The sequence below is a fragment of the Theobroma cacao genome, chromosome 1, assembly GCF_000208745.1.
Source record: "Theobroma cacao cultivar B97-61/B2 chromosome 1, Criollo_cocoa_genome_V2, whole genome shotgun sequence".
Taxonomy (NCBI): domain Eukaryota; kingdom Viridiplantae; phylum Streptophyta; class Magnoliopsida; order Malvales; family Malvaceae; genus Theobroma; species Theobroma cacao.
Window position 1 is genome coordinate 9,031,216 of NC_030850.1, and position 26,334 is coordinate 9,057,549.

Here is a 26,334-nt window from a genome sequence, read left to right on the forward strand (position 1 = left end):
TATCCTCGATAAAAGGTCATTTGTCCGGCATTTTTATCTCACGCCATGCATTTCATCTCGCCACCCATTTGCATTCCATTTTAGGTTAAATAGGAGATAAAATAAAAAATAATAATTAAGAAAATCTAGTGAAATTAAAAATTAAAGCCCAATAGGATAATCTAAAAATGGTACCGTTCATGGAACGGGCGTCCGAGGGGTGCTAATCCTTCCCCGGGCGTAACCGTACTCCCGAACCTAGATCCAGAAAATTGTAGACCGGTTTAAGGTTCTTTTCGGTGGGCTTAAAATTAATTTAAGTTTTCATCGATTAGAATCGAATCAATAGGTGGCCAATCGCATCTAGTAAAAAAAGATTGGTGGCGACTCTTAATTTAATTTTTAGTGAGTTTTCACATTCACGTCTAGCGGTCGGGTTTTCAGACCCGCACGTTACGACAATAATAAAAAAATAAATAAATTAAAAAAAAACCGAGTTAAACATACATTTATTATGACAACAACAAAGCATTCGCATAATATAAATAAGTCTCGGTTCAATAGGACTTGTGATCTGGCCCAAGTGAGTTGAAAGCCCAATTAATCCAGTCCGAAAATTTAAATACTTATACTTCGAACCGAGCTCTTGACCCGATAAGTTCGACAAACAAAATCAGGAAGGGCTGCTCCTCTATCTTGATTGATTGATAAACATAAACATAAACCGCAGTGTGTTGCCACACTGGTCGATACAGCGTGAACCCCAAGCTAATATCAAATTTTCCATAAACCCTAATAGGCTAATTCCAAAGAAAGAAGCAAATCACAAATGTCAGGAGTCGGACCAATCTCGCAGGACTGGGAACCCGTGGTGATCCGCAAGAAGGCTCCCAACGCCGCTGCCAAGCGTGACGAGAAAGCCGTCAACGCCGCTCGACGAGCCGGTGCTGAGGTCGAAACCGTTAAAAAAGGTTTTCTTCTCCTGTTACAAAATAGATAAATATATATTTGCATGACTTTGATCCTCCCTTGGATATATCTGTTTTTTTATAAGCCTTTCGATATATCTGTCTTTTGTGTTAAATTCTAATATTTTAAAGCAAATTATTATGTAATAGTGAATTTGGATAAGATATTGTACTAAGTTGTATTGTTAAATTTTCTAGTAGCCTGTTTGGATTGACTGGAAAGATGAGAAAAGGAAGATACATAACGAGAAACAAATGATAATACTGTAAGTTATAAGATTGAATATTTAAAATTATGAAGACTTGTACCAATAGTTTTGTTGGGATTTTCTTTCCAATCAATTTGTTAAAAGAAAAACGCCATAAGAAATTATGAAGATTTGAGAGTTGGATTACACGAAAGCAGACAATTACATTCTCTGCTTCTCCTTTTATTGCCTTACCTGTTATCGATTTGATGCACATCATTTTTCAAATATGCTAACTCATTTATTTCCTTATTTCTTTTCTAATTCTTAGAATTCAAGAGGATTTTGAATTCACCTTAAATCTGTTCTATCCTAATTTTTTCTGTTCTTTTCCCTCAAAATGGGCTTCTAGGATGTTTATTATATTGTTGCCTTGTTTATTGCCTGGTCAGTTGCTCTTCACATCTTTTATATCTTTGCCTTGTTTAGTAATGGTCTTTTAAACGCTGAAACTTTCTAATAGTTACTTAATTATATCTTCCTTTGTTGCAGCTACTGCTGGGACAAATAAAGCTGCCTCTAGCAGCACCACTTTAAACACAAGGAAGTTGGATGATGAGACAGAGAACCTTGCTCGTGAGTTCATTGTACCTTTTGTACTTCCCAATACTTTATAGTTTAAAATTTACTGAATTCTTGTCATGGACTGTGGGTCTTGATTTTCTTCAGCAACATTGAGCTCATAACTGCTAAATTACCTTCATGATTTTTCTTAATCATGCTGTAGCAATTTGCAGTTGGTATTTGAAATGTTTGCTTCGGTGTATTACATAGGACGATGTTTTAGACATTTGTTAATAGATGAATAGAAAGATTAAAATCCCCATTAAATTTGATAGTGCGAAAGAAAAATAGAATACCATGAGTGATGCCTTCTTACAAGGAAAGAAAATAGGTTCGTTTGTTTTTTTCCCCCATGTCTAGCAAACGGGTGTAATTGTTACAAATATCTTGTGCCCACTTTTAGTTTGATATCGGGGGTTTTTGTTTTCTCTATCTGTTCCCCGTTTCATTGATATTAAAGTGAAAATGATGTATTTTACTTGTTACTCGTCAATGATATTGTATGTTCTGTACTTTGCTGACAATGGGCAAGGCATGCTTTGGTCATGTGAAATCTTTTACATCCTCTTAATCTAATTTAATCAATATTCTCTTTACATGAGACACTTATTTGGTTGTCATGCTTTCATTATCGACTAGACACTGCTATATTGTGCATGTTTCTGCTTTGCTTGTGGCATATTTCTTTTGCTTAAGCAAGATATGGGCCATATGGCTTAAAATCTGTACTTCGTTTGCTTGTTTTGCTGATAAAATTTGTTGGAATGATTTTGTCAATTTTTTTGCCCTTTTCACCCTTTCTTTGGGTGCTTGCAGTGTGTAATATTTTTGAGCAAATTACACATAAAACTCGTCATTTTTGAGAAAATAACTTCGTACATTACATTTTCTAACGTTTTAGTTTACACCTTGTGGTTTTTTGGGTACTTTACAGGGGTTATACTTTTAGAACTTCTATTAGCAGAATGGCAATTGTTAAAATAAAAATTAAGTTACAAAACTATATAGGTAAATTCGTTAGGTTGATATATGGCTGCAAATACATTTCTAGCATTCTTTTGCTTAGATTAAGATTAAATTGAACCTTTAAAATACTTATAATGGTAGTCTGGTAATTTGCTCTATGTGTCATTAGCCTTAGGTAATTAAAAAGCAATGCATAGGGTGTTAACCACGGGTATGGGATAGGCAGGTTCAGCCAGTTCATAAATTGGTTAAGAAATATTACCCATTTGCTCTTTCTGGCCTTTTTAATTTGTATTTGTAAGCCCAGCCATTACCTAATCATATAGGCTGTGTCCAACCTGCCTATCAAATTTTATGAAATATATTGTTAACTTTGAAACTAAAAGTGAACAAAATATGAGTTTGAAATCATAACAATTTTTAGTAACTTTGCTAAAAAACAAGCAAGACTGATTTCTGTAATCAGTTACATATGTGTTACTATTTCTGTAATCCATTGAATATATAATCAGTTGTTATTGGGATATCAAATCCCATGGATTTGTTGTCTTTAAGGGATGGAATTTTCTTGTTTTTGTTCCTTCATTTTTTTCTTTCTTCTCTTTTGCTTGTTCCTTTATTTCTGTTAACAAATGTCATTGGCGAGACATTTGCAATGATGATGTCTCATGTAATGGGGCCACAATTGGTTCCATCCTTCATTGGCCTGGAGTGTGAAGGTTAGGTTGGAATCCTGCTAGCATTGGCCTGGAGCTATGGGACCTGATTTTAACTTGGTCTAGCTAGTCAGGAGCACAAGGGCCAAATTTGGTGGTTTTAGGCTTGCATTTTAGATGAAAGGGGTTGATGTAAGAGGAAAGAGGAATGGAAATAAGGGTAAATTGCCACTGTACTTTATGCTATTATTTAATGTCATACTGTACTTTTATTTGGTTAAATTCACTCACTGAACTTCTATTTAGTTCAAATTCGATCATAAATTAGTGAATTGAACCAAATGAAAGTATAGTGACAACTTTAAATATCGGTTCGAAATGGGGTGGCAAATTTGATATTTATCTCAAGAAAGAAAGAAAAAAAGAAAGAAAAAGAACAAAAAGGAAATCCAAATAAGTTGCCCATTATCCATGGGTGCCCATTTGTAACCTTGTTGTGGATGGACCATTCAGTGTGCCTATTCAGTACCCATTTAATTAATGGATTGGTTGAGCGGATAAATGTTAGCACAAGTGTGGTTAGGGAAATGGGCATGGACAAAAATATTGGCACGGTTGGTGTTGAAGTAACTTTTGAAACCGCTTGGTTAGAAGTGTAACTTTTTTACTCTTATTTGTGTTTATGCTTACATGTTATATGACATTGATTGCAGATGACCGAGTCTCCTCCGATCTGAAGAAAAATATAATGCAAGCTCGGATGGATAAGAAGATGACCCAGGCTCAACTTGCTCAAGTGACTATCTTACCCTCCCTTTCCTCTTTGTTCCCCTCGAATATGTGTTTGTTGACCTCCAGTAATGAGTAATTTTGTTTATCTTTTTGAACTTGGTAGATGATCAATGAAAAGCCACAAGTTATTCAGGAATATGAATCTGGGAAAGCTATTCCAAATCAACAGATAATTTCCAAGCTGGAGAGGGCTCTCGGGACCAAACTTCGTGGGAAGAAATGAACTTAGCCTTGGTAATAAAAAGTAAATGTGTTGTGTGTGATGTTGCACCCTACTTTATAAACTTATGAGGTGGTTTAGTAATTTTGTGTAGGAACCACTTGATGTCCATGTAAGTCCATTGCCGGAGTGGTATAACGACCTGCGGAACTAATAATGATATTTGCATAATTTGCAATTGTTGCGTTACATTCCTGCCTCCAACTCCACTTGTGAGAGTATGACTAATGATCAGCTTGATGCATGGTATTATAGTCTCACCGTAATAAATTGTTATATATGGACTTTTATTTGCTGATCATTGGTAAATGATGCAGTTTGTAGGTTTAAACTGTTGATCAATCTGTTGGTCCAATCGATATTTGAATATTTCGCATGTGGGGAATGAGGACTGCTGGTTTGAGCAGGGTCTATCTCTGATGGGAATTAGCTATTGCCTGTTGCTAAACAATGCATGTTGTGGTAATCGAAAATAACAGTTTAATTTTATTTGATAAGAAAAATTCAATAACTCCAATTCGCTCGATTCAAATCTAAGTTCAGATTCGAAATCAAAACTATTATAACTTCAATTATTAATTCGAATAAAAGTAATAAATATAAATTAATACAAACTATTAGTTTATTAACTTTTAACAATAAAAAAAATATAAAATTTTTTTTTTTTTATTCTTGTATTTCTAACTGTTATATAACATTGTTTTATTATTAGATTCTTGTTGTGATTAAGAAAATGTAACAACAAAATTTTCTTGTTATAATTAAATGCTTGTTTGGTTCTGTTTTTTTTTTTTCACCTTATTTATTTATTTTAAATGTAAAAGTCAAGTTAAATAGAATTTTGAGAAGTTTTTAAAATTTTTTTTCAAGAATAAAATTTTAAAAAAAGAGTTTTAAAGCTTCAGAAAGAAGTTTTCTTTTCTCTTTTTTTTAAAATACGTCAATTTTTTAAGAGAATTTTTCTTTTTGTTCTTAAAATGTTTTTATCTATTAAAAATAATCCTAATATCACTCTCTTATAAAATATCTCCTCTCTTAATAGATCTCTCTCCTCTCCCTTACACAAATCTCGATCTCTCTTTTCTACCTCTCTCTACAAAGAGTACTAAAAAATATAAAAAATCGAAGACCCAGTAAATGGGTAATTTTAATTAAAATTATAGCATATAATAAGTTATTTTGTCAAACAACTTATTTATAAAAAACAGTTATAAAAATAAATTTATCAAACAGTTTGACTTTAATTTTAAAAGTTATTATTTTTCATAATAATTTTATAATAACTTTTAAATTAAAAAAAGTCAAGGTAATCAGGTATTTTAGTGTTTACTATTATTTCATTTTAAAATATTTTCTTTTTATTTTTATTTCTTTACAGAAATTACTAACTTCAAAAAGAAATTCATATACTAGAAAAATAATTAATGATATAGTTAATTGTGACATTTACTGTTAAATATATCACATCATTCAATCTTAAATAAATATTAGATAGTTATCATACATATTTGGTATTTAAAATATGTACAAATTTGAAAATAAAAAAATGTGCAACTAGCACCACGCACTTTCAAATCATATACCATGCATGTTAATTACTCAACTAATTTACATGGCATTTGACCAATGTTATTTTGTCATGTGTCTGTCATAAGGAACTATCAACATCGTTTTCAACACTAATAAAAACAATAAAATGGATTTTTTTAATCCAGATTATAAAAATCTTATCTAATAACGACCAACTGGTGGATGCCATGTGGACTTTCACAAAATATTTAATATTTTATTGAGCACATGATCAGTAAATGGAAATTCACATCTTACATCATTCAAGTGATTGATATATGATAATACCGAAAACAAGCATAAATGATAAAATTAAGGCAATTATTTAAAAAAGCATAAATGTGTTAATTTTTTTTCTCTGATTCAAGTCGTGCTACTGTTGATGATGATTGCGCTTAATACTAATTAAGGGAAAGTTAACTTGTTGCTGCTATTTTGCTTTAAGGATGATTCAATTTTTCTGGTCTTGAGTTTGGCGGTTCATGCGTTTGTATTAAAAGATTATATAAATCCCTTTAATTTGTTCTGTTTCTCTAGAATTCTCCCTTTAATTTCCTACTAATAGCGGGATGCATGCTGTTGGGAATGGCCCTCGATTAGACGTGAATAATATTTATAGTACATAAGGAACTAAATTATTAAATAAATAGGACATTATTAATAAATTGATATGTCATTAATTATTAATATCAAACAAAAGTGTTGACACTAATACTATCTTCGTTTGTTGTGTTCAATAAATGTATCATAATTGTAAATTCATGTATTTTTCCTTTGTCCTTTTTGGTAAGATGTTTATGAGAATATCTTATGCAAATGAATTTTTTTGATCGTTTATTACCTAAATTATCTTATTTTATTTATTGATAAAATGAGAATATGCCATTCATTTTCTATATTGTCAAACAATTAAGCATATCTTAAATTGTTTGTTGCGACGGAGTTGTTGAGTACGTAATCTTCAGATTACATTTATGCACTATAATTTTAATTGCTTTATCTATCATCCACAGATGTTTGCTTAGTTTTTTCTGCAGATTCACATATTCTTCTTTGTAGACGATTACAAGAGTTGAGCACGGCTTAGTGCATGTATCAACTGTCTCTACCATTACAGATATCTACAAATGCATACTTACAGATAGTAATCTTAATTTTGTTCAAAGACTAAATGGGATTAATTATCAGCATGTATGAAATGTTTTTTAACTTAGCACTCAAACCTTCGACAACATTTATTAATATATTTTTTCGTAAACATTTTATTTGATCTGGACGTAACGCACGGGATCAACCTAATTTTTACGAAGACATAACACTTAAACTCACAACTCTCTTACTTTCTTTCCTTTAATATTTTCAATTTAGAATAATTGAGTTGAATAATTAAGGTGAGACCACCTTTTATCTTCCTCAACCATTTGTTATGATCATAACTTGATCGAATTTAAAATTTCCTCCATACAAAAGGAAACCAGAAAGGCTACTTTGTAGAGCTCAACATCTTACATGGACGAAAGAAATCTCCCCCGGAACAGGAATTGCAGTACTAAGTAAGAGTTAAATTTCGGGGACAAGCAAATCCTCATCGCTGGGAGCCATTATCCACTCTCCATCTTCAGTTTTGATGAGTCCTTTGTTCTTCTCTACCCACCAGGACCCTGGCACCAGCAACTCATCTTTCAGAAACGCACAAGACTTGTTCACCAAAGCCAAACTCCTCTTCACTTTCAGCTCGAACTCTCCATCTTTACCGTTCCACCCCGCCACTATATGCAACATAGCCTGCAAATTATGCCAGTCGCCGTTGTTCTTCGAGTCCTTCAAGCTCGGTGATTTCCTTGTGTCAATAATCAGCTCGGTTCCTGTATTGACGTACCCCAGTAACTCGCCCGGATAGCGAGGGATTACATCAATGGTGTTCTTCGTGTGCAAAATCTTCAGATTTAGATGCCTTTTCAGCCTCTCATTGAAAGCCTTGTCTCCGACTTGTGGGCAACCGAACACGAAAGCTGTCACCGGAATATCGTGGACACAATTCTCCACCGTATCAAAAGCACTTAAAACTGCTAAACTAGCCCCCAAACTATGGCCCGTAAAAACTATAGTTGGATTTTCATCTTTATATTGCTCTCTCAACTTCATAATCTTACCCAAAAGTTGCTTCCTTGCGCTTAGTTTTGTGAATGGTGATTTTGGGTCGTCGGAGGTGTAAAGCGTAAGCCACCCAAACATTACATTAGGGGTCTGCTGGCTTTCATCATTGCTACTTTTACCTTGTTTGTTCTGTTCACTATCTCCAAACTTGTCATTCAACAAGCATTCCGCAGACTCAGGCTTTCCTTTAAAAACGTTAACCCACTCGTAGTCTCTGGTAGTCCCGCGCCACACAACGTAGATCTCACGTCGGCCTAAAGCTTTGCTTCTTTCATCTGAAGTGACGGCGATGTAGCCAATCCAGTTGGACTCGCGGTCCCAAGACTCCCGGGAGTGAGAGTGGAGAAGCAAGGATTCAGGGACGCTGACGCGAGCAGTGGCATAAAGAAAATTAGTTATTACATAATCAGAAGCCGAGTCAAGCATGACCTTCTCGAATAAAGTGGACTTGCCATAGCGGCTGGTGCCGCAATACTTTGAGTTTTGGTCGTTGACGAAAGAATCGTAGGTGGCTTGGCAGAAGTCGCCACAGCGGAGGAGGAGTTTGCGCAGAGAGAGATTGAGAGGATCAAGAAGAGATTCCCAGTCGTTGCTTCCAATGAGTTCCTCCCAAGATGGCTCTTGGGCGGTGGTCGCCATGGAGGAATCCGTATCAAGGACCAAGATTAAGAGCGTAGTCTAGTAATGAGAAACATTGGTGCTTAATGGTAGGATAAATAGTGGATGGTCATTACAGTCTTGTGATTCCATCCATAAGATTTTATTGGCTTAGATGTTGAAAGAAATTGTCTGTTTTGCCTTTATTATTAGAGCATGCGGAGAACGTGATTGCTTATCCAAACTCTCTGATCCACTCTATCTCTACCACAAGTACACAACTCCCTCTTAAGGCCGGCCAAATGCTTGGATTCCTAGATTACTTTGAATTCAGATTTACTTTAAACTTAGTTTGATAATTGTGAAAAATGACTTCTAAAAGTTAAATTGATCGTTTTCTAAAATTTAGAAGGGAAAAATAGTTTCAAATCAATGAAAAACTTACGCAAAACACAGGAAAATTATATTCCCCTTTTTACACCGTAATACATTGATGTTCATCTTACTTGTTCAGACCATTTTTAATTGATTTTTAACTGTTTTATTCTTGTAAAATTTTCTGTTGGGTTTCTGGTTACCAAATCAGGCTCAACACCGATCATATCTATGGATTCAACACAGGTACTTCTGTCCGTCTCTATGTGCGTGACTATTGGACTTAGGGGTGCAGTGCAGTTTTAGTTGTTGTTTTCTCCCCTGGCCCTTTCGTTTTCTTCTTTGTCTTTCAACATGGTTAGCTATTGGGCCAATGGCGGAGTCAGATTTCACACTTGGAAGACGAACAAGAGGTGAACCGATGGTAGGCTTTGAGGTAGCGAGATTTGGAAAATAAATTTATCAAAATAGATTTTATTTTAATTTTTTATTAAAATTAATTGTTGACTAATTATTGTGTATCTCATCAAATAAAAAAATTATTGTAAAACTAAAATTCTAAAATTTTAAAAAATAATAAAAATATATTATAAAATTTTAAAGTTTTTAAATACGAATCCCGACTAACCCCATTCCCTCCCCACTGAATTGGGCAACAAGCGAGTCAAAAAGGTCAAATTTGACACTAGCAGTACTCTAGACGCAGTATTGTAGGCTCGCTTGGTAAAGGCATGATTTGGGGCCAACGGTGCTAGTTTAACTCTCCTAGTTCCTAACCGGCGCCACAAGGCATGCTATAGCAGAGATGGTCTCCGTCAAGGCTTTGTGGCTAAAGTTAAGAACGAATTTAAGATTTCTAATGAAGCCTCATGCAATATTTCTTTGGCATCCATAGCTGCTGCTTCAACTCTGGAAATGAACCAGAGCTTAACTCGTACTCCCGCTTGGTCTTGGTGCACAAACAACCAAATACAGTAAATGCCATCATATCTGTCTGGAACATTTTCTCAGTCAGTCATCAATCATTAGCATTTTCCTTCTGTGGAGCCCACAGTCATATACTGCATCGACAAGACTTTTTTTTTTCTTTGAACTTTTGAGCTAATTTTTGTATAAATACTATGAGTTTAAAATGACAAAAATTTGTAGTATATAAAAGTTCACATAAAATGGAAATTAGTTAGGTCCTCGAGGGACACCACAAGAACTAGAGCTACAGATACATGGAGGGTTTATGATATAAAATTATTAATTTTATGTACATTTTCAAAGTTCAATGAATTATATATAAAATAATATAGCACTTTCCAACCTTTAAACTTGTTATTGTTTATAACTTTTTTTATATTAAAAAGAGAAAAAAATTTAAACTTACCTCATTAATTAAGCGAGAAAATACATGCTCCTCAAATGCTCTTTTATGCTTATTTCGTACTTCGACTGTTCTCATGTTTTCGCAGCAATTGCTATACAAGAAATAATCTCCCTAAAGACCATGATTTAAAAATAATTAAAAAAAAGAAACAAACAAACAAAAGCTAGAGGGATAGGCATTTGACCTACAGGGATAGGCATGATTTCGCAGCAAATTGACCTACAACAAGACAGTGATCCAAGCAAATAGTCAGGTTTCAGGGATAGGCATGTCCTCATCAGTTTGTGGAGCCATGACCCACTCTCCATCTTCATTCCTCACAAGCCCTTTGTTCTTCTCCACCCACCATGACTCTGGCACCAAGCACTCATCTTTCAGAAACGCACAAGACTTATTCACCAAGGCCAAACTTCTCTTCACTTTCAGCTTAAACTCTCCTTCCTCTCCATTCCACCCTGCTACTATGTGCAACATAGCCTGTAAATTATGCCAATCGCTGGGATTCTTCGAGTCCTTCAGGCTTGGCGACTTCCTTGTATCAATTACCAGCTCCGTTCCCATATTAACATACCCCAACAACCGGCTAGGATAGTGGGGAATGAGATCAATTGAGTTCTTTATATGCAATACACTAACATTTGGATACTTTTTCATCCTCTCATCGAAAGCCTTATTTCCAACCTGTGGGCAACCAAAAACAAAAGCCGCCACCGGAATATCATCGGCCACACCATTCTCAGCCACATCGAAAGCACTTATAACCGATAAGCTAGCTCCCAAGCTATGCCCGGTAAACACTATACTTAGATTTTCATTTTTATATCTCTCTTTCAACTCTTTAATCTTCCCCAAAAGCTGTGTCCTTGCACTTACTTTTGTAAAAGGTGACTTGGGATCGTCAGAAATGTAAATCGTCAGCCAACCAAGCATCACTTTAGGCTTCTTCTCACTATCATCATCGCTATCACTGCTGCTACTTGTATCATCTTTTTCCTTGTTAGTACTACTAGTGTTTTCGTTGACTCGCAAAAGGGGTTTTGCAGACTCAAGCTTTGCACCAAGAACATTAACCCACTCATAGTCTCTCGTAGTTCCTCGCCACACTACGTAGATCTCGCGACGACCCAGAGCTTCTGTCCTTTCATCGGACGTCGTGGCGATGTAGCCAATCCAGTTTGATTCGCGGTCCCAGGACTCCCGGGACTTGGAGTGGAGCAAGAACGCTTCAGGGAGACTGACCCGAGCAGTGGCATACAGAAAAGATTCCACTCTGTAATCGGAGGCAGATTCCAGCATGACTTTGTCGAAGAAAGTGGGCTTGCCATAGCGGCTGGTGCCGCAGAACTTGGAGTTTTGGTCGTTGTTGAAGGCGTCATACGTGGCCTGGCAGAAGTCGCCACAGCGGAGGATGTGGTTGCGAAGTGAGAGGTTGATAGGATGAAGAAGAGAGTCCCAGTTTTTGCTTCCAAGGAGTTGTTGCCATGATGGTTCTGGTTCTTGATTTGTGGCCATGAGAGCAACTAAGAGATCACCGGGCTTCAAGTTTTAACGGTGAGGGGAAAGGTAGGGACTATTTTACGAGATGAAAAAGCAAAATGCTGATGACAATATGGCATGGGCCCACCACTAAAGATGATTGTTTTCAAAAGCGTTGGGAAAATTAATTAATTAGCCAAGTCGCACAAATAATTAAAAACCTTCCCATTATTTTTTTTACAAACATTGCTCTTATGTTCCCTTTTTTTTATATTAAAGATACAATAAGGGGGAGGTTTGGTATGGTGTAAGTTGGCTACATTTCCTGCAATTTAAATAATTTAGATATGGAAAAGTCTTCTTCGTTGTAAAGTCATCGCAAAGAGTCGAGGAATGTTATTCCCTTCTTCCACCAAGGGAAAGTAACTTTCCCTGAATGATAAAGTTACAAAATTTTTTTTTGACAAATTGTCCTCACCTCTAGTGTTGATTTTTTTTAAGGTAAAATATCTTATATTTTTAAGTTTTAATTAAAATTTCAAATGAGTCCATTAATTTTTTAAGTAGATATGTTATCAAAAAATTAAACACCATTAACAGAAATTATAAATAATTAAAATATTTTTTTCATTAATTTAAAAAATTATTGTTATTTTTTTTGAAAAAAATAAAAAAAGGACCCAAAAAAGTGTTCTCTTATTTTTTTAAAATTAATAAAAATTATATAATAATAATTTTTAACATTAATAAACGTTAAAATTATTATTTCAATATTATCATGTTATCATATTAACGAAAATATTAACAATTGACTAACAGCTGTACTTATATATCTAACAAATATATTTTTTGAAACGAAATATTTATTTCGAATATTAGTAAGAATTTCTATTAAAACTTAAAAGCTTCGCTTCTTCTTCCTCTGGCTGCTCGGAAGCCTAGTTGCAGAGTCTTATTATCAATCTGCAAAGTCGCATTGAAGTTCTTAAAACTTTTTCATAGGCAAACTCATTTCACCCCAGCTTGATGGAAAAGATGTGCAATTGAGAAGTCGAATGTATAAATTAAATAATGAATGTTGCTGGGTTAGAAAGAAAAAGGAGAGAGAGCAGAGGTTCTTGTTGTAGATTTTGCAGATGCTCGCCTTGAAGTTATGTTGCAGATGCTCTCAACTGAAGACCTACAATACAGAGGACAGATGCTACACCTCTTGGGCAGAGAGGTAGCTGGAGGAAGCACAGAGACCTTTCAAGAGCCAAAAAAACATTACGAGCTTTGTGTATGCCTTCAAACATCATTCTTTCTCAAGGCAATGCAACATAAATTGCCTATCTTTCAAAAAAAAATCTTTGGTTTTGATTAGGCTTGAGAAGCCACATTAAATGAAAAACTTGAATTGAGTTTTAGCTGTAGACCATAAATATGTGTTTTCCAGAATAAATACTTAGTTATTCACCTATTTTAATAATTATGTATAATATTTTAGTAATTTTATTTTTTTAATATTTAAATATTGTACTTTTTTATTATTTTAAAAAATAAAGTTAAAAAGAATAAAATATGAGTTTATTCAACTTTATATTTCATATATAAAGATAATTTTATAAATTTGTATTACATTTTCAATAAAATATTTTCAAATAAAACATATAATGTAATCCTTTCAACATCATAATTCCTGCAATCATCATTTTCACCTGTTGCATCAAATGCTATAAAATTAATTCTCAATAATCATATTTACAGTAATTACATGTCTAGTAATTTTGTTTTCAACAAAAACATTTTCAATACAATATCAAACGCCACCTAAATGCTATATCGGATAACATCTAAAATGAATTGTAAGAGAAATTAATTAAACAAAAATTCAGATTATCCTATTTTTCTTATTATAGATTGAATAAAAATTCAGATGCCAATTGAATTTTTTTTAGTATTTTTATTGTACCGAAGCCAAATGAGAAATTATCCCACTTTCTATTTTTATAAATAAACATATAAAAAATGGCAAGCAAGCACGAAGGGCTTAAATTACCTGAAAATTTAAGAGGTGGACACACAAAGCAAAAGATTTATGAAAGGCTTCAAACTCGTACGCACGTGACTTGCGAATCGTTTTGAGTTCTGAGTCGTGACTCGCACGAGAAACTCAGCGGAAAACAGAATTGTGCTTTCTCCTTTTGTGTTGCAAACGAAAAATCCTAACGAAAATTAACAGAGAAAAAGAAGGCAAAGAGTGAGAGCTAAGCAGAGGAGTATGTAGGAACTAACAAGACAAGCATTGTAGTTAGAACATTCGATTCGGGGTTAGTGATTTCCGTCAAATTCTGTTCCAAAATTCCACCTCTTTGGTTGGTCGGGATTCAAATTCCACGAAGACCCATTAATTTCAATCAAAATCCCTTGCTTGGATTTCGAAAACGGAGCTTGAATTGTAACCATTTCAGATTCTGATTGATCTTACGGATTTTTTTTTTGTTAAAGATCGGTGTGTTGAACCATGGCTTTGATTGATGTGAACAAATCTTGCCTCGATTCCATTAGCCAAGTAAGTTCATTCTTTAATGGTCTTAATCGTCCTCTTATTACTGAATTGAGCATCTCCAATGATATCGATTGTGTATTGTCAATTCTATTTTGTTTTTTTTATGAACAGAATTGTTACTTTTTTAACTACCAGTAGCTTGGTTGAAACTTTACAATGGGTATAACTTTCAGACTTAATTATCTACGTTAACCCAAATTGATGGTTCTCTGTCATGGTTTTTGAATGCAATGTTCACGACTTGGCAACAGAGCGGGAAGTTCTTTTGCTGCTGGATTTTTGTTGGCATTTACCTACCTCATCGATAAAATCCATTTGCATACTTTGCTATGCAAATCTTTGATTTTTAATATCAACGAATGATCTGACAATGAATCTTCTCCTCCCCCTATTTTTCTTACGGTGTTAATATCAAATCCTTTTTTAGGTGTAATATTAAAGATGAATATATCTGGTATAACTGGACAATTGATTGTCTTAATGTGTTCTCAATTAAGTTCTGTTGTGATCATTCTGTTTTTTCTTGTTTAGATATCACAACATATTGAAGGTGCAATTATTTACTTAGATGCTGGATGCACGGAGAGTTTCCAGCTTATGGGAGCATTTCCTTTCTTGCTGGATCTTGGAGTACGTTCTGTTTGCAGCTTGGAGAATATGTGTTCCCTTGATGCGGTAAGCTAGCTGTGACATATGAAGCCCAAACTTTTCTAAGCGCTTCTTGTACAATCTTGTATCTGCTTTGCAAATAAGTTTAGTGGTTTCCTCCCCTATGCCATTACAGAAGAAGGCAGAAAATCTCCTGCATTTCATTAACAAGTAAAGAATGTTATGATTTTCAATCGGTCAAATATGGTAAAGCAAAGGTTGTTTTAGAGAATCATATATTTCAGGATGTTAAAATGTGGACAAGAAATTTGTGCCATGTAAAAGATCTCTAAACATAAATGTACCAGATCATTAGCTTTTGATAAATCGCTAATGTTTCTCTAGATAATATTTCCAGTCATTAATTAATACATTTTTATAGATATATTTATGCAAACCCTGATTTTTCTATTGTTTGAGCTGGGCCATGCTGTTCTAAACCTAGGATAAGAGTTAGAAGGTGGCTGAACGGAACAACATACAGCAGCTAGATTCCTATTCATGATCCACCAAATTGTCAACTCCTGTTTGTTTTGCTAGCAAATGCTTATAAGACTTCCCTTGTATTATATTCATGTTTATTCTCATTTGCTACATGACTTGTTCTTCTAGGCAGTTGACTGGAATGCAAGTTTTGACCCTGCGAGGAAAATTGTAATTATGGCATCTCGTTTGTTAAGCGATGCTCACCGTTATGTTTTACGCTGTCTGAGCACGCATCGAGGGGTTCATTGTTGTTCAATATTTACATCTATCTCTGAGGTAGTTCATTCCTTTTGTGCATTACTTTTCAACTACTAGGTGTTATCTAATTGATGCTTGTAGTCTCTTCTGTTTTCATCTTCTGCAAACATGCGATTGATGGAATACTGTGCCATGCTTTTTATGTATTTTAGATTCTTCAGTTTGCTTTTACTTCAGACACAATGGTTTTCTCTTCATCTCTTCTGTTCATTGCTGTAGAATCTTACTGAACATCCCTATTGTAGGTAGCTCATTCAGTATATCCTGACTCACCTCTTGGACCTGATGCATACCATGAGTATGAAACCTTGCTTCTCCAAGATTATGAGGAGCTTGTTAAGAAATGTGAGACCAAGTCTGGACAGCCAGTTGATAGTAATACACAGGAGAATTTGACCTTTGAAGACGAAGGATGGTCTCAATTCACCTCCACTGAAGAAGAGTTTCCTTCCCATGAGGCTAGTCCCACTGGAAAAAATATATATAAGGATAATCCAAGAGGGAAAAGAGTAGATTTGGGGCGGAGATTGATTGTTTCTGTCCATCACTTCCCCATGATATTATGTCCCTTTTCACCTAGAGTATTTGTCTTACCTTCTGAGGGATCAGTTGCCGAAGCATGCTTATCAGCTGAACACGAGGATTCTCTTAGTGCTGGGTTGCCTTCCTTGAGTACCGGATTGCCTTCTGATGGTGATGAGGTTCCTCCAGCTGCAACCCTTACTGCACATTTTCTGTATCATTTGGCTGCCAAGGTAAGTTCTCTGTAAGCTTAAACCCTTTTCTGTTATATGCTGTATCTTTTTTTCCTCATCTTTTTGACCTGCATCTGGTTTTCTTAAGATGCTTTTGTATTTTCTAAATCATATTTTAGTGTTGAAAATGCTCAAAGTACGGATATCTGTGAAAGCTGTATGGTGAAACCCATGTGTTCATATTATTTTTATTTCCTAGGGCAAATTGATAATTATTTGGTGTGAAACAGATGAAACATTTAAGAACTACTAATTTCTCAGCATTGATTCTGTTGCTCATGTGTGCTCTTGACAATACTGCTTTGTACTGTTTAACACCAAAGGTTAATATTGATTGATTCGAAACAAGAAAGAAAGTAGAGAAAGCTTTTTTACCATACGTATAGTTTCTTCTTCTTCTTCTTTTATCTCCTGCAATTTGTTATGTTACACTGCTGCTTGCCATGCCTCTTTATAGGACCATGACCATGATGTCTTTTGAAAAACATGTAGATGGACTTGAAAATGGAAATATTTTCCCTTGGTGATTTGTCAAAAACTGTTGGGAAGATTTTGACAGACATGTCAAGTCTTTATGATGTAGGACGCCGAAAACGTACGGTAGGATTATTACTTATTGATCGCACCCTCGATCTTCTTACTCCATGCTGTCATGGGGATTCACTTGTAGATCGTATGTTTTCATCTTTGCCTCGTAAGGAAAGAACATCGTCCTCTGCAAGTATCAAAGGCTCACAAGCCCAACTTAAACTTGGTCCTTCTAGCCTAGAACGTGCCCCCCTTGAGGTACAGATACCAATTGGGAAAATTATAACCGAAGAAGATTCTAATATAGATGATTCTCGGCTTTCAGATTGCATTGAAGCTTTTCTGTGTGGGTGGGATTCCTATAACTCTGCTTCTCAAATGGTAGATTTGATTAATTTCAGCGAGAAAACTAGTAATGAAAAGTTGTGTCCTGCTGAGCTACTAAAGGGATCCTTGGTCTCCACTGAAAACTTCCGTGGAACACCATATCTGGAAGCCATACTGGATAGGACAACAAAAGATGGGGCTATCCTGGTGAAGAAGTGGCTTCAGGAAACTCTACGTCAGGAAAATATCACTATTAACGTGAGAACTCGCCCTGGTTTTGCTTCAAAATCAGAGTTACAACCCATGATTAAAGCATTGGCTAAAAGCCAGTCATCTTTAATAAGGAACAGAGGAATTATTCAGTTAGCAACAGCTGCATTATATGCCCTTGACGAATCATGTAGTGCCAGATGGGATGCATTTATCAGTGCAGAGAAAATATTGAGTGTTAATGCTGGCGATACAAGCCAGAGTCTTGTTGCTCAAATAGGTGATCTTATCAATAAAAGTGCTTTTGCTGGATCAGATGGCAAGAAGAGTGGAAAAATGGAACTCTCACAAGGGCTACTTTCTTTTCAAGATGCTTTACTCCTCACAATTACTGGTTATATATTGGCTGGCGAAAATTTCCCAACTTCTGGATCTGGAGGCCCTTTTTCTTGGCAAGAGGAGCATTTTCTTAAAGAGGCTATTGTTGATGCAATTCTTGAAAACCCATCTGTGGCTAGATTGAAGTTTCTTCATGGTATAACACAAGAACTTGAGGCCAATTTAAATAAAACTAAAGCAGATAAAACCAAAGAGACATCAACTGATCAATTAGACATTGATGATTTTGATGATGATCAGTGGGGTAAATGGGGAGATGAAGATGAAGATAATGATAGTAAAGAGCAAGCATATGATGACATGCAGCTTAAGTTGGAGTTGCGCGATAGAGTGGACAACCTTTTCAAGCATCTTCACAAGTTATCTAGTTTAAAGAGCAAAAATGTGCCTTTGAGGGAAGGGCCATTGGCTTTTGAAAGCAATTTGAGTAGCAATCCTTACACAAATAAAGGATTGCTTTATAAGCTTCTAACAAAGATTTTGGGCAAGTATGATGTTCCAGGGTTGGAGTACCATTCCTCTACAGTAGGGCGGCTGTTTAAAAGTGGGTTTGGAAGATTTGGCCTTGGACAGGTGACTTTAATTTCCACAAATCTTTCAACTTTCCCACGTTGTAATTTTATAGTAGTTCTGACGTCTTTGACATTGCTTTCGAAAATACTACAGGCAAAACCAAGTCTTGCTGACCAAAATGCCATTCTGGTATTTGTTGTCGGAGGCATCAATGGTGTTGAGGTCTGAATTTCTTTGATATTTTAGCTTTGCCTTTTCTTTTGCCTTCTTCTTCCTTAAGAATTCTTTCCATTGCTTAAACTTTTAAAGGCTTCTGAATGTGGTTTTCTGGGTAAAAATCAGTATTCCCATGTTTGTACATCTTGCCTGGCAGGAACAGGATGATTCTCTGCATTTTTTCATTTTTTTTTTCTCCCCGACTCAGATAAAATTGACACCTTCTTATGTTGTGTATTGGTGCAAGGCACGGGAAGCACAAGAGGCATTATCAGAAAGTGGAAGACCTGATATTGAATTAATTCTTGGGGGAACTACACTTCTAACTCCTGATGACATGCTTGATTTGCTATTGGGGCAGTCTAGCTACATTTGACTTGTCGCTGACATTCTATTCCCTTCCCAACCGCAAAGAAAGAAGACATGGTTAAATCTTAAAAACTAGAGTTGAATGATGTTAGATAATGTATCATGTTGCACAGTTGATTCTGATTTTTTGATTCACCCATAATCAATGATAATACTGACCCTCCACATATTTGGAAAAATAGAATAGACTTTCAAGTACTGCACATATATGTTCATGTTGACAGACAGCACCATTTTAATTATTTTAATGCAATTATTTAATGGTAAGGGCATTAAAATGAAACAGTTGAAAGGTTCGGTTAGGGATTAAAATGAAGGTTTGTTAAAAGGTTGAGGACTTACTTTGCATTTTAATCTAAAACTGGCATTTCTATTCTCATTTTTTTAAAAAAAATAGGCATTTCCAGTGTATGCATTTTCAGTTATCTTGATAGAATTATCTAATGAAAAGATTTTATCAGAACAATTTAATGGAATTAGAGATCCAAATGCAATAATTAAAAAGTTAGGGGCTGAGAGTTTTATTTTAAGAAAATTAGTGGCATTTGGTGCATTCTACTCGATTTGGAAAATTATAAAGAAAAGAAAAAGGTCTTACAATTATTATTATAGTTCCATGAAAGTTTCATTTGGCTTAGCCAATCACATTTTCATACAATTTAAAATAATATTACTTGTTCGAATACTTTTTCTTTCACATCATATTAGATAAATTTAAATGTGAGATTTATAGTCAATCTATTTATAAATAGATTTTAAAATTAAATAAATAAATAATTATCACATTAAGTAAGACAAAAAATTGTAATAAAAAGTTGAGATGAATAATATTTTTGTATATATTATCATGTTTAAAAAATTACCAAATTTCCTAAAAAAAGTTGCACTACAAATTTTTTGGATTTGATAATAAATAATTTCCATTGAGTTATGTATTCACAAGTTACTGCAGGCAAGGAAAGAGAAAAAAGAAAAAATATTTTCTATCAAGTCAAAGGGCTAATTGGAAATTGTAAGCGGCTATTGCCATTGGCCTAAACCCCCAAAGCCCTCCTGCCCTTTTCTGGTTCCTCTCGCACTCTCACTTGCAGTTGAATACACAAAAATGGCAGGCGTGAAGCTCCTCCTGTCTCAAGCTCGCCGCCTCTCCCTCGCCCAATACTCCTCTTCTCCATTCCGCACTCTGCAAAGATCCCTCTCTTCCTCTTCTTCCTCAAATCCTCCCCATCCCCATGCAGACTCAGAATCCTCTTTCAACAAACACTCCCAAGCAGTCCCCATTCAGCCTGTCTCCTACGCCCCCAAACCCAAAGACCCCACGCCCCCTCACCCACAGCAACACGAACAACAACAAACACAACCAGACCAAACCCCTCAACGGCAACCCCCACCCCCAAGGCCAACCCCTGAAGGGCCTCGACCCATCTGGAGCCGGGACGATCTCCGCTATGTCAAAGATGTACCAAACATTTCACCCGTGTCGTATCCTGCACGCGTGGCGCCACTCCCCGAGGATCGCCTCGGGGTGTCTGAAGAAGATGGGGAGGTGAAGAAAGAAGAGAGCGAGGAGGCGGAGCGAGAGAGTAGAAGAATGGAGGCGGAGAGTCGAATGAGGAGGAGACCTATCAGGATTGCGGCTGAGGAGGAGAAAGTTGTGATTCCCTTTCCTATGTTGATTAAGCCTGAGAAGAAGAACGAGAAGCGGCCCGTTCTTGAATTGATGGACGCCATTAGGGAAGTCAAGGTCAGTGTAAATACTTCTTCTTTTTTGAAACAATTTAACTTTTTCTGCATAGGAATTTGACAATTACTTGATTTCGAGATTCAATGAATTTTGCTACTTTACTAGTCTGCAAGCTCTTCTTTCAATTTCTTGTAACAAATACTCTTGTCTTTTTATTTTTGGAAGATTTAGAACTGCTGTGCACTCACTGTCCTTGTATAATTATTTGATTTTAAATTTGCTTCACTGCTGAGTTATATCTTGTTTTATATGCTGGCATTGCTAATTACTGCATACTATTTCTAGTAAATTGTTCAGGCTAATGCCAAGGCGAAGTTTGACGAGACTATTGAAGCACATGTACGGTTGGGTATTGACCAAAAGCGATCTGAGTTGGTATGCACCAATTCTTCTGCTTTTTTTCTTTTTTCTAAAAGTTTAATCTTGTAAATCTGTCTTAATTAAGATGAATCTTGTGGAAATGCTTTTGAAATGTTTTGTTATGGTTTTGCTTATATGAATGATTCATGTTTTACAGTTTATATTTCTGTGAAATGTGCTTTTAAAAAAAAATCTGCCAAATGAGAGACACCCACTTATTCTCGATCAAGTATTTCTTGGTTCTTGGTACTTATTTTCTGTTAAGGGGTTTATATGAGCTCTAAGAGATCTCGTAGTCAGTGGTATACACATCTTAGCAATTTAGGTCTATTTAGAGGGCAACAGACCGATCTCTTTCTCATTATTTCTTCCCTATTTGTTTTTTATTATTTTCTTAAACCATAAATATAGTTGATAATGTCCATTTCATCATCCCAGAAATGTATATTATAGTTTCTTTAGATTAAGAAAAGTGGGTAGAAGAGAATTGGAGTTCAGAGAAATGAAATATTTTCCTTTGGGGGATGGCTTTTTGAGGACAGAAGTAAAGATGACAATTCTGAGTGACAGAGAAGAGAATGAACCAATTTCTTGCTTGCACTAAAGACTAGAGACAGAAATGAGGAGAACAGATATTATGAGTGACAATCTGCTATCAATGCATTTTTAACCCTTTGAAAATAGAGAGATTAGTAGAGAATCAGCAATAGCAATTTTTGTTTTGTCATTAACTTTACTAATATGCCCTCCAAAATCATGTACGAAAGGTTTATAGAGAACAGGCATATGTAATTTTACTCTTTTTTCTCTCCTCGCCACTTTTTCGAAACCCAAATTAGTGAAATTTCCGTTCAAATTACTTATCATCTTCTCTCTTACTAGTTTTTCAATCTTAAATACCTATACATGATGTCAACGTTTTAAAAAGTAAAGCTCAAACTTGTCTGAAGATGATGCCAGCTAGCTTAATTGATAAGTTACTTTGATGATTGAACCAAACGCTTGGGATCAAATCCCTGGTTCTCCAAAGATTGATAGCGGGCCAGGGTGGGGTGTGGGAAGGGAGTTATGGGAGGGGGAAGTTGCAGCTTGCCCTGCTCTGTGGCTGATGTTTATTACCACATTCTTTTAAAGCAATTGCAATTTTGGTTTCTATATGTCTTTATAAGAGGTTTTTGTGTTTACACTTATTGCTTTTTCAATTGAAATGCAGATTGTCCGCGGTACAATGGCACTGCCTCATGGTTCTAAGAAGGTAATTTAGACTTTGGCCAGACCATTGGAATAAGTTATGGTAGCCTGTTTTCTAGTCTGTTGACATCATTATTATTTGAATTTTCAGGAAGTTAGGGTGGCTTTCTTTGCTGAAGGAGCAGATGCCGATGAAGCTAGGGCTGCTGGAGCTGATATTGTTGGTGGTACTGAACTTATCGAAGAAATTGCAAGTACTAGACCCCGTCTCATTAAAACTTTTTGCCCTAGATCTACTTAATTCCAGTGCTGCCTTGTCTAAATTAATTAATGTTAGTTCACGCCTGTCAGAGTTTAATGTCCCTCTAGGTTTAGCCTCAAATTTGCTTTCTCATTTCCTTTCTTTTCTTTAACTTGTACAGAAGCAAGATGAGTCTTACTTCTCTGGACCTATCTTTTAACTAATCTATGATTGGCTCTGAACCTGAGCTTGTATCCATGCAGGCACTGGCAAGATTGATTTTGACCGATGTTACTCAACCCATAAATTCATGACCCGTCTTTATAAGGTTCTTGATTTCAGATGGTCTTGTAAATAGTGTCACTAGTTATATATTGCCATTTGGTTGAAGGCTATGTATTTTTACATCTTGCAGATATCAAAGATTCTGAATCAGCATGGTCTGATGCCAAACCCTAAAGTAAGTTTATCATCTAATATTTATTTTTACAATGCATAGACCAATATTTGACTTGTAGTGCCTCATAACTAAATTCTTGTATAGCAAGGTACTGTAACCAAAGATGTTACGAAGGCAATAAAAGAAGCAAAACAGGGTCAACTAAAATTCAGAATGGACAAAACATCAATTGTGCATGTGGGGGTTGGAAAGGTGACATATCTTACTTAAAAACATAATCTCTCAGTTTAAGGATATGTGTGCTGAAAGCTAGGTCATGGAACTTTGTACTTGTTGTATAGGTGAGCTTGTCAGAGGAGTTTTTGCGTGACAATGTTGGTGCATTTATGAATGCTCTTTTGCAAGCAAAGCCAGCAGGCCTAAAGAAGAGTAAGAGAGCCACACATTATATTATTATATGTTTGCTGATTTTTTCACTCGTAGGCTTGTCACTGTATTTTGCCTGGAAATATGTTCCTTTTATAGTGTAACATTATTGTGCAGTCGCCATTTTCAGACAGATTCTCTGGTTATAAATAATTTTTCCCTAATTCTTTGCAGCTTCCAAGTACGCTGGGTATGTGAACTCCTTCCATATTTGCAGCACGGTAAGTCCATCATCTTTTAATGTTACTTTGGAGCAGCTGTTAATTGATTGCTTTTTGAATCGGGTCAATTTTTATAAAGTAGGAAAACTACTAATATTCCACCTGTTACGCGTGTGAATCTTGTCAAGTTTGCCCAAAATTCAGAAATATTTGTACTCTAGGAAACATAGCTAACATAATAGTTGTTTGCAATTTTTCAAGTGCATGTTTGAATGTTTTGGTCCAACCTTTTTCTAATGTTGACTATAAAGGCTCTATGTTGAAAAGGAAAACATAGAATTTTAACACATAGGTTTTAGCTGATGTATACTGTTACTATGGCATACTGCATATAATTAGACTGTATAAAGTTGCAAGCGCAAAATGTTTATAATACCAAAATTCTTTGTCCATTGAGTGGATGAGAACTTTAAGATCAGGCCACTCATGCACAAGTTTTCTTTCTCTGCTTTCCAAAGTGATCTAACAAGCAAATAGTTGCACTTAATGTCAGAATCCAGGCAGTTGACTCTTGATGTTGCTTATGTCGGTGGTAATGGCCTATATTCTCTTAAATTTGTCTAGATGCTAATTTGTTAATTAAATTGGCAACTATTAAATGCAGCTTGAGCTTGGTATTGGGGTAAACACCGGAGAGATGACTAATAAAACGTGATGCTGATTCCTTTTTTAATTGTTATTTTCTCCTTGTTGGCCTTTTTGTTTGCTTGGAGCCTCAACGTGTTAAGCATTGCCACAAGGGGTGGTTTTTCTTGTGTTTCTATGGATGTGACTATATGTATACTGGAAGGCAATAGTATCCCATCATGTAAAGCAGTCTTTAGAGAGAATCTTTCACTTTTGATGATGTGAATGAGATGCACATACCATCATCTGAATTCTAAACCATGCATTATAATATACTAATGCTATATGGATCTGCCCCTTTATTTCCCAACTTTATCTTCGCCTTTTAACTATTCCATTTCAAATTTCAATTGTACAGATGGGTCCAGGTTTTCGTGTTTCCATACAGTCGTTGTCCAGAGCAGCAGATCACTATAACAAAGCGTATCTTAATGCCTAAGCGAGTCATTTGTCCAAAGTAGCAGATCACTACAGGGAAGTGTATTTTAATGCCCCTTTGCAATTAAAGTCATTCATCGAAAAGCTTTCACGCCTCCTCGAGGTTAAAAAGGGTGTGCATCTAACACCAAGATGTTGGTATAGGATGATGAATGGTCAGAATCTGGCTAGAATGTTTTTTTCTTATTTAAATATGCTGCTAGTAAAATCAGCTTTAGATCTTCCCCTAACGGTGTATCCCAAGTTCAGTGCTTTTTTTTTATTATTATTATTTTCTTTTCTTGAACATGCATTCAGCGGGCGGAAAACGATAACGCTCAGTATTTCATCATGCTGATTTTTGATTGAGTCAAGCTTCATGATAAAGGTTGTTAACCGGAACATGCTGATTTTTGATGAGTCAAGCTTTATTATAATGAAGACTCCGAACCGGGAATCTCTACCTTTGCAAATTATTCATTCAAGTTCCAGTGATGTGAATGAGTTTTCGTGATTATATAATGCATCTATCTATTTCATTCGGCTGGCTCTCTTCTGAATGCGGAATTCTTGCGTCCCTTTCATTTTCTTCCCTTCTTCCTCCTCGCCTTCCCCCGTCTTTAGAAGCAACCCCGCTTTTCTCCCTCGGCCATTCGCTCCTCTCTCCTCCCCCCCGGGCTTCTGCCCGCACCCCCCTCTCCTGCTCGCCGCCCACCTTTCCTTCCTTCCCAGCAATCTCCAAAAAAAATATAATAATAATATGAAAACACTCATATGGGTTCCACTCGCCACGTGTCAACACTTTAGGAATTCCCAGTACACTTTGATGTAATGATAGATGAGAGAGATGTGTCAAAGTATCTTTTATGTAATAAATAAAGAGTTTTTCAAGTACAAAAAGGTGGGTGAAGATGCTTCGGCCGTCGCAGAAAAAGATCGGCTCCAGGTCCAAAAACGCCTGGACAAGATTTGGTAGAACGAAGCGTCAATTTTCGGTGGGGAGAAGACGAGGGCATTGAATTGGTAAATTACTGAAACGCCCTTCCACTTCAGTCATGTCAGAGCGATTTCTCTCTCCGTCAAAAAAGAGGGAGTGCGGATACGACTGTGTGAAGGTGTGATGCCCTTTTTAAACATCGGGGAATGGAGCGTTTTTGTCCCTCTTGCATTTGATCATTGTTATTAATTATTTCTTCCTTACATTTTCTATTTAACATCCTCTATCTTTCATGTTTTCCTGTTTCTGTCCCCAAATGTTTCCTTTTTATTCTACTTCTTCCCCAACAATTATTAGTTAGAAAATGAAATCACATTGTCTTCATGTTTGTACGAGAGAACACTATTTGGATTGGACAATCTAATGATTCGGTTTGAAGAGGATAAATTGGAATAACAGAAAATTATCTTTCATTCAATAAATAGATAATTTTAAAAATATTTATATTTAGGGTTTTATTATTTAAAAATAAATAGGTATAATATTTTAAAAAGATGTTGAATTATTTAAA

At 35.6% G+C, this 26,334-nt stretch overlaps 5 protein-coding genes across 9 annotated transcripts; 3 read left to right on the forward strand and 2 right to left on the reverse strand.

Annotated features, from left to right (window-relative positions):
• LOC18612065 (multiprotein-bridging factor 1b) lies at positions 628-4,597 on the forward strand. 2 transcript variants are annotated; one of them, XM_007048649.2, is made up of 5 exons: positions 628-950; positions 1,688-1,771; positions 4,095-4,177; positions 4,277-4,407; positions 4,488-4,597. In XM_007048649.2, exons 1-4 carry the CDS (start codon positions 809-811, stop codon positions 4,394-4,396), a joined length of 429 nt encoding a protein of 142 aa, XP_007048711.2. In that variant the 5' UTR covers positions 628-808; the 3' UTR covers positions 4,397-4,407; positions 4,488-4,597. The 2 variants fall into 2 exon arrangements, with proteins under 2 accessions (XP_007048711.2, XP_017969864.1); XM_018114375.1 differs by having other exon boundaries at positions 4,277-4,584.
• LOC18612066 (phospholipase A1-IIdelta) lies at positions 7,326-8,826 on the reverse strand. The gene has a single exon (XM_007048650.2). It carries the CDS (start codon positions 8,756-8,758, stop codon positions 7,523-7,525), a length of 1,236 nt encoding a protein of 411 aa, XP_007048712.2. The 5' UTR covers positions 8,759-8,826; the 3' UTR covers positions 7,326-7,522.
• Positions 10,492-12,168, reverse strand: LOC18612067 (phospholipase A1-IIdelta). The gene is made up of 2 exons (XM_007048651.2): positions 10,655-12,168; positions 10,492-10,577 (listed from the first exon to the last, which is right to left on the reverse strand). Exon 1 carries the CDS (start codon positions 11,976-11,978, stop codon positions 10,716-10,718), a length of 1,263 nt encoding a protein of 420 aa, XP_007048713.2. The 5' UTR covers positions 11,979-12,168; the 3' UTR covers positions 10,492-10,577; positions 10,655-10,715.
• LOC18612069 (sec1 family domain-containing protein MIP3) lies at positions 14,004-19,406 on the forward strand. Of its 3 annotated transcripts, XM_007048653.2 has the most exons (8): positions 14,004-14,251; positions 14,430-14,493; positions 15,022-15,165; positions 15,751-15,900; positions 16,128-16,637; positions 17,130-18,674; positions 18,768-18,836; positions 19,078-19,406. In XM_007048653.2, the coding sequence occupies exons 2-8, from the start codon at positions 14,446-14,448 to the stop codon at positions 19,204-19,206; spliced, it is 2,595 nt and encodes an 864-aa protein (XP_007048715.2). In that variant the 5' UTR covers positions 14,004-14,251; positions 14,430-14,445; the 3' UTR covers positions 19,207-19,406. The 3 variants fall into 3 exon arrangements, with proteins under 3 accessions (XP_007048715.2, XP_017969706.1, XP_017969707.1); XM_018114217.1 differs by having other exon boundaries at positions 14,017-14,493; XM_018114218.1 differs by lacking the exons at positions 14,004-14,251; positions 14,430-14,493 and having other exon boundaries at positions 15,077-15,165; positions 15,755-15,900.
• LOC18612070 (50S ribosomal protein L1) lies at positions 20,208-25,321 on the forward strand. 2 transcript variants are annotated; one of them, XM_018114389.1, is made up of 10 exons: positions 20,208-20,943; positions 21,241-21,318; positions 22,517-22,558; positions 22,646-22,721; positions 22,999-23,063; positions 23,151-23,195; positions 23,280-23,387; positions 23,477-23,564; positions 23,736-23,782; positions 24,768-25,321. In XM_018114389.1, exons 1-10 carry the CDS (start codon positions 20,305-20,307, stop codon positions 24,846-24,848), a joined length of 1,269 nt encoding a protein of 422 aa, XP_017969878.1. In that variant the 5' UTR covers positions 20,208-20,304; the 3' UTR covers positions 24,849-25,321. The 2 variants fall into 2 exon arrangements, with proteins under 2 accessions (XP_017969878.1, XP_007048719.2); XM_007048657.2 differs by having other exon boundaries at positions 20,209-20,943; positions 22,646-22,748.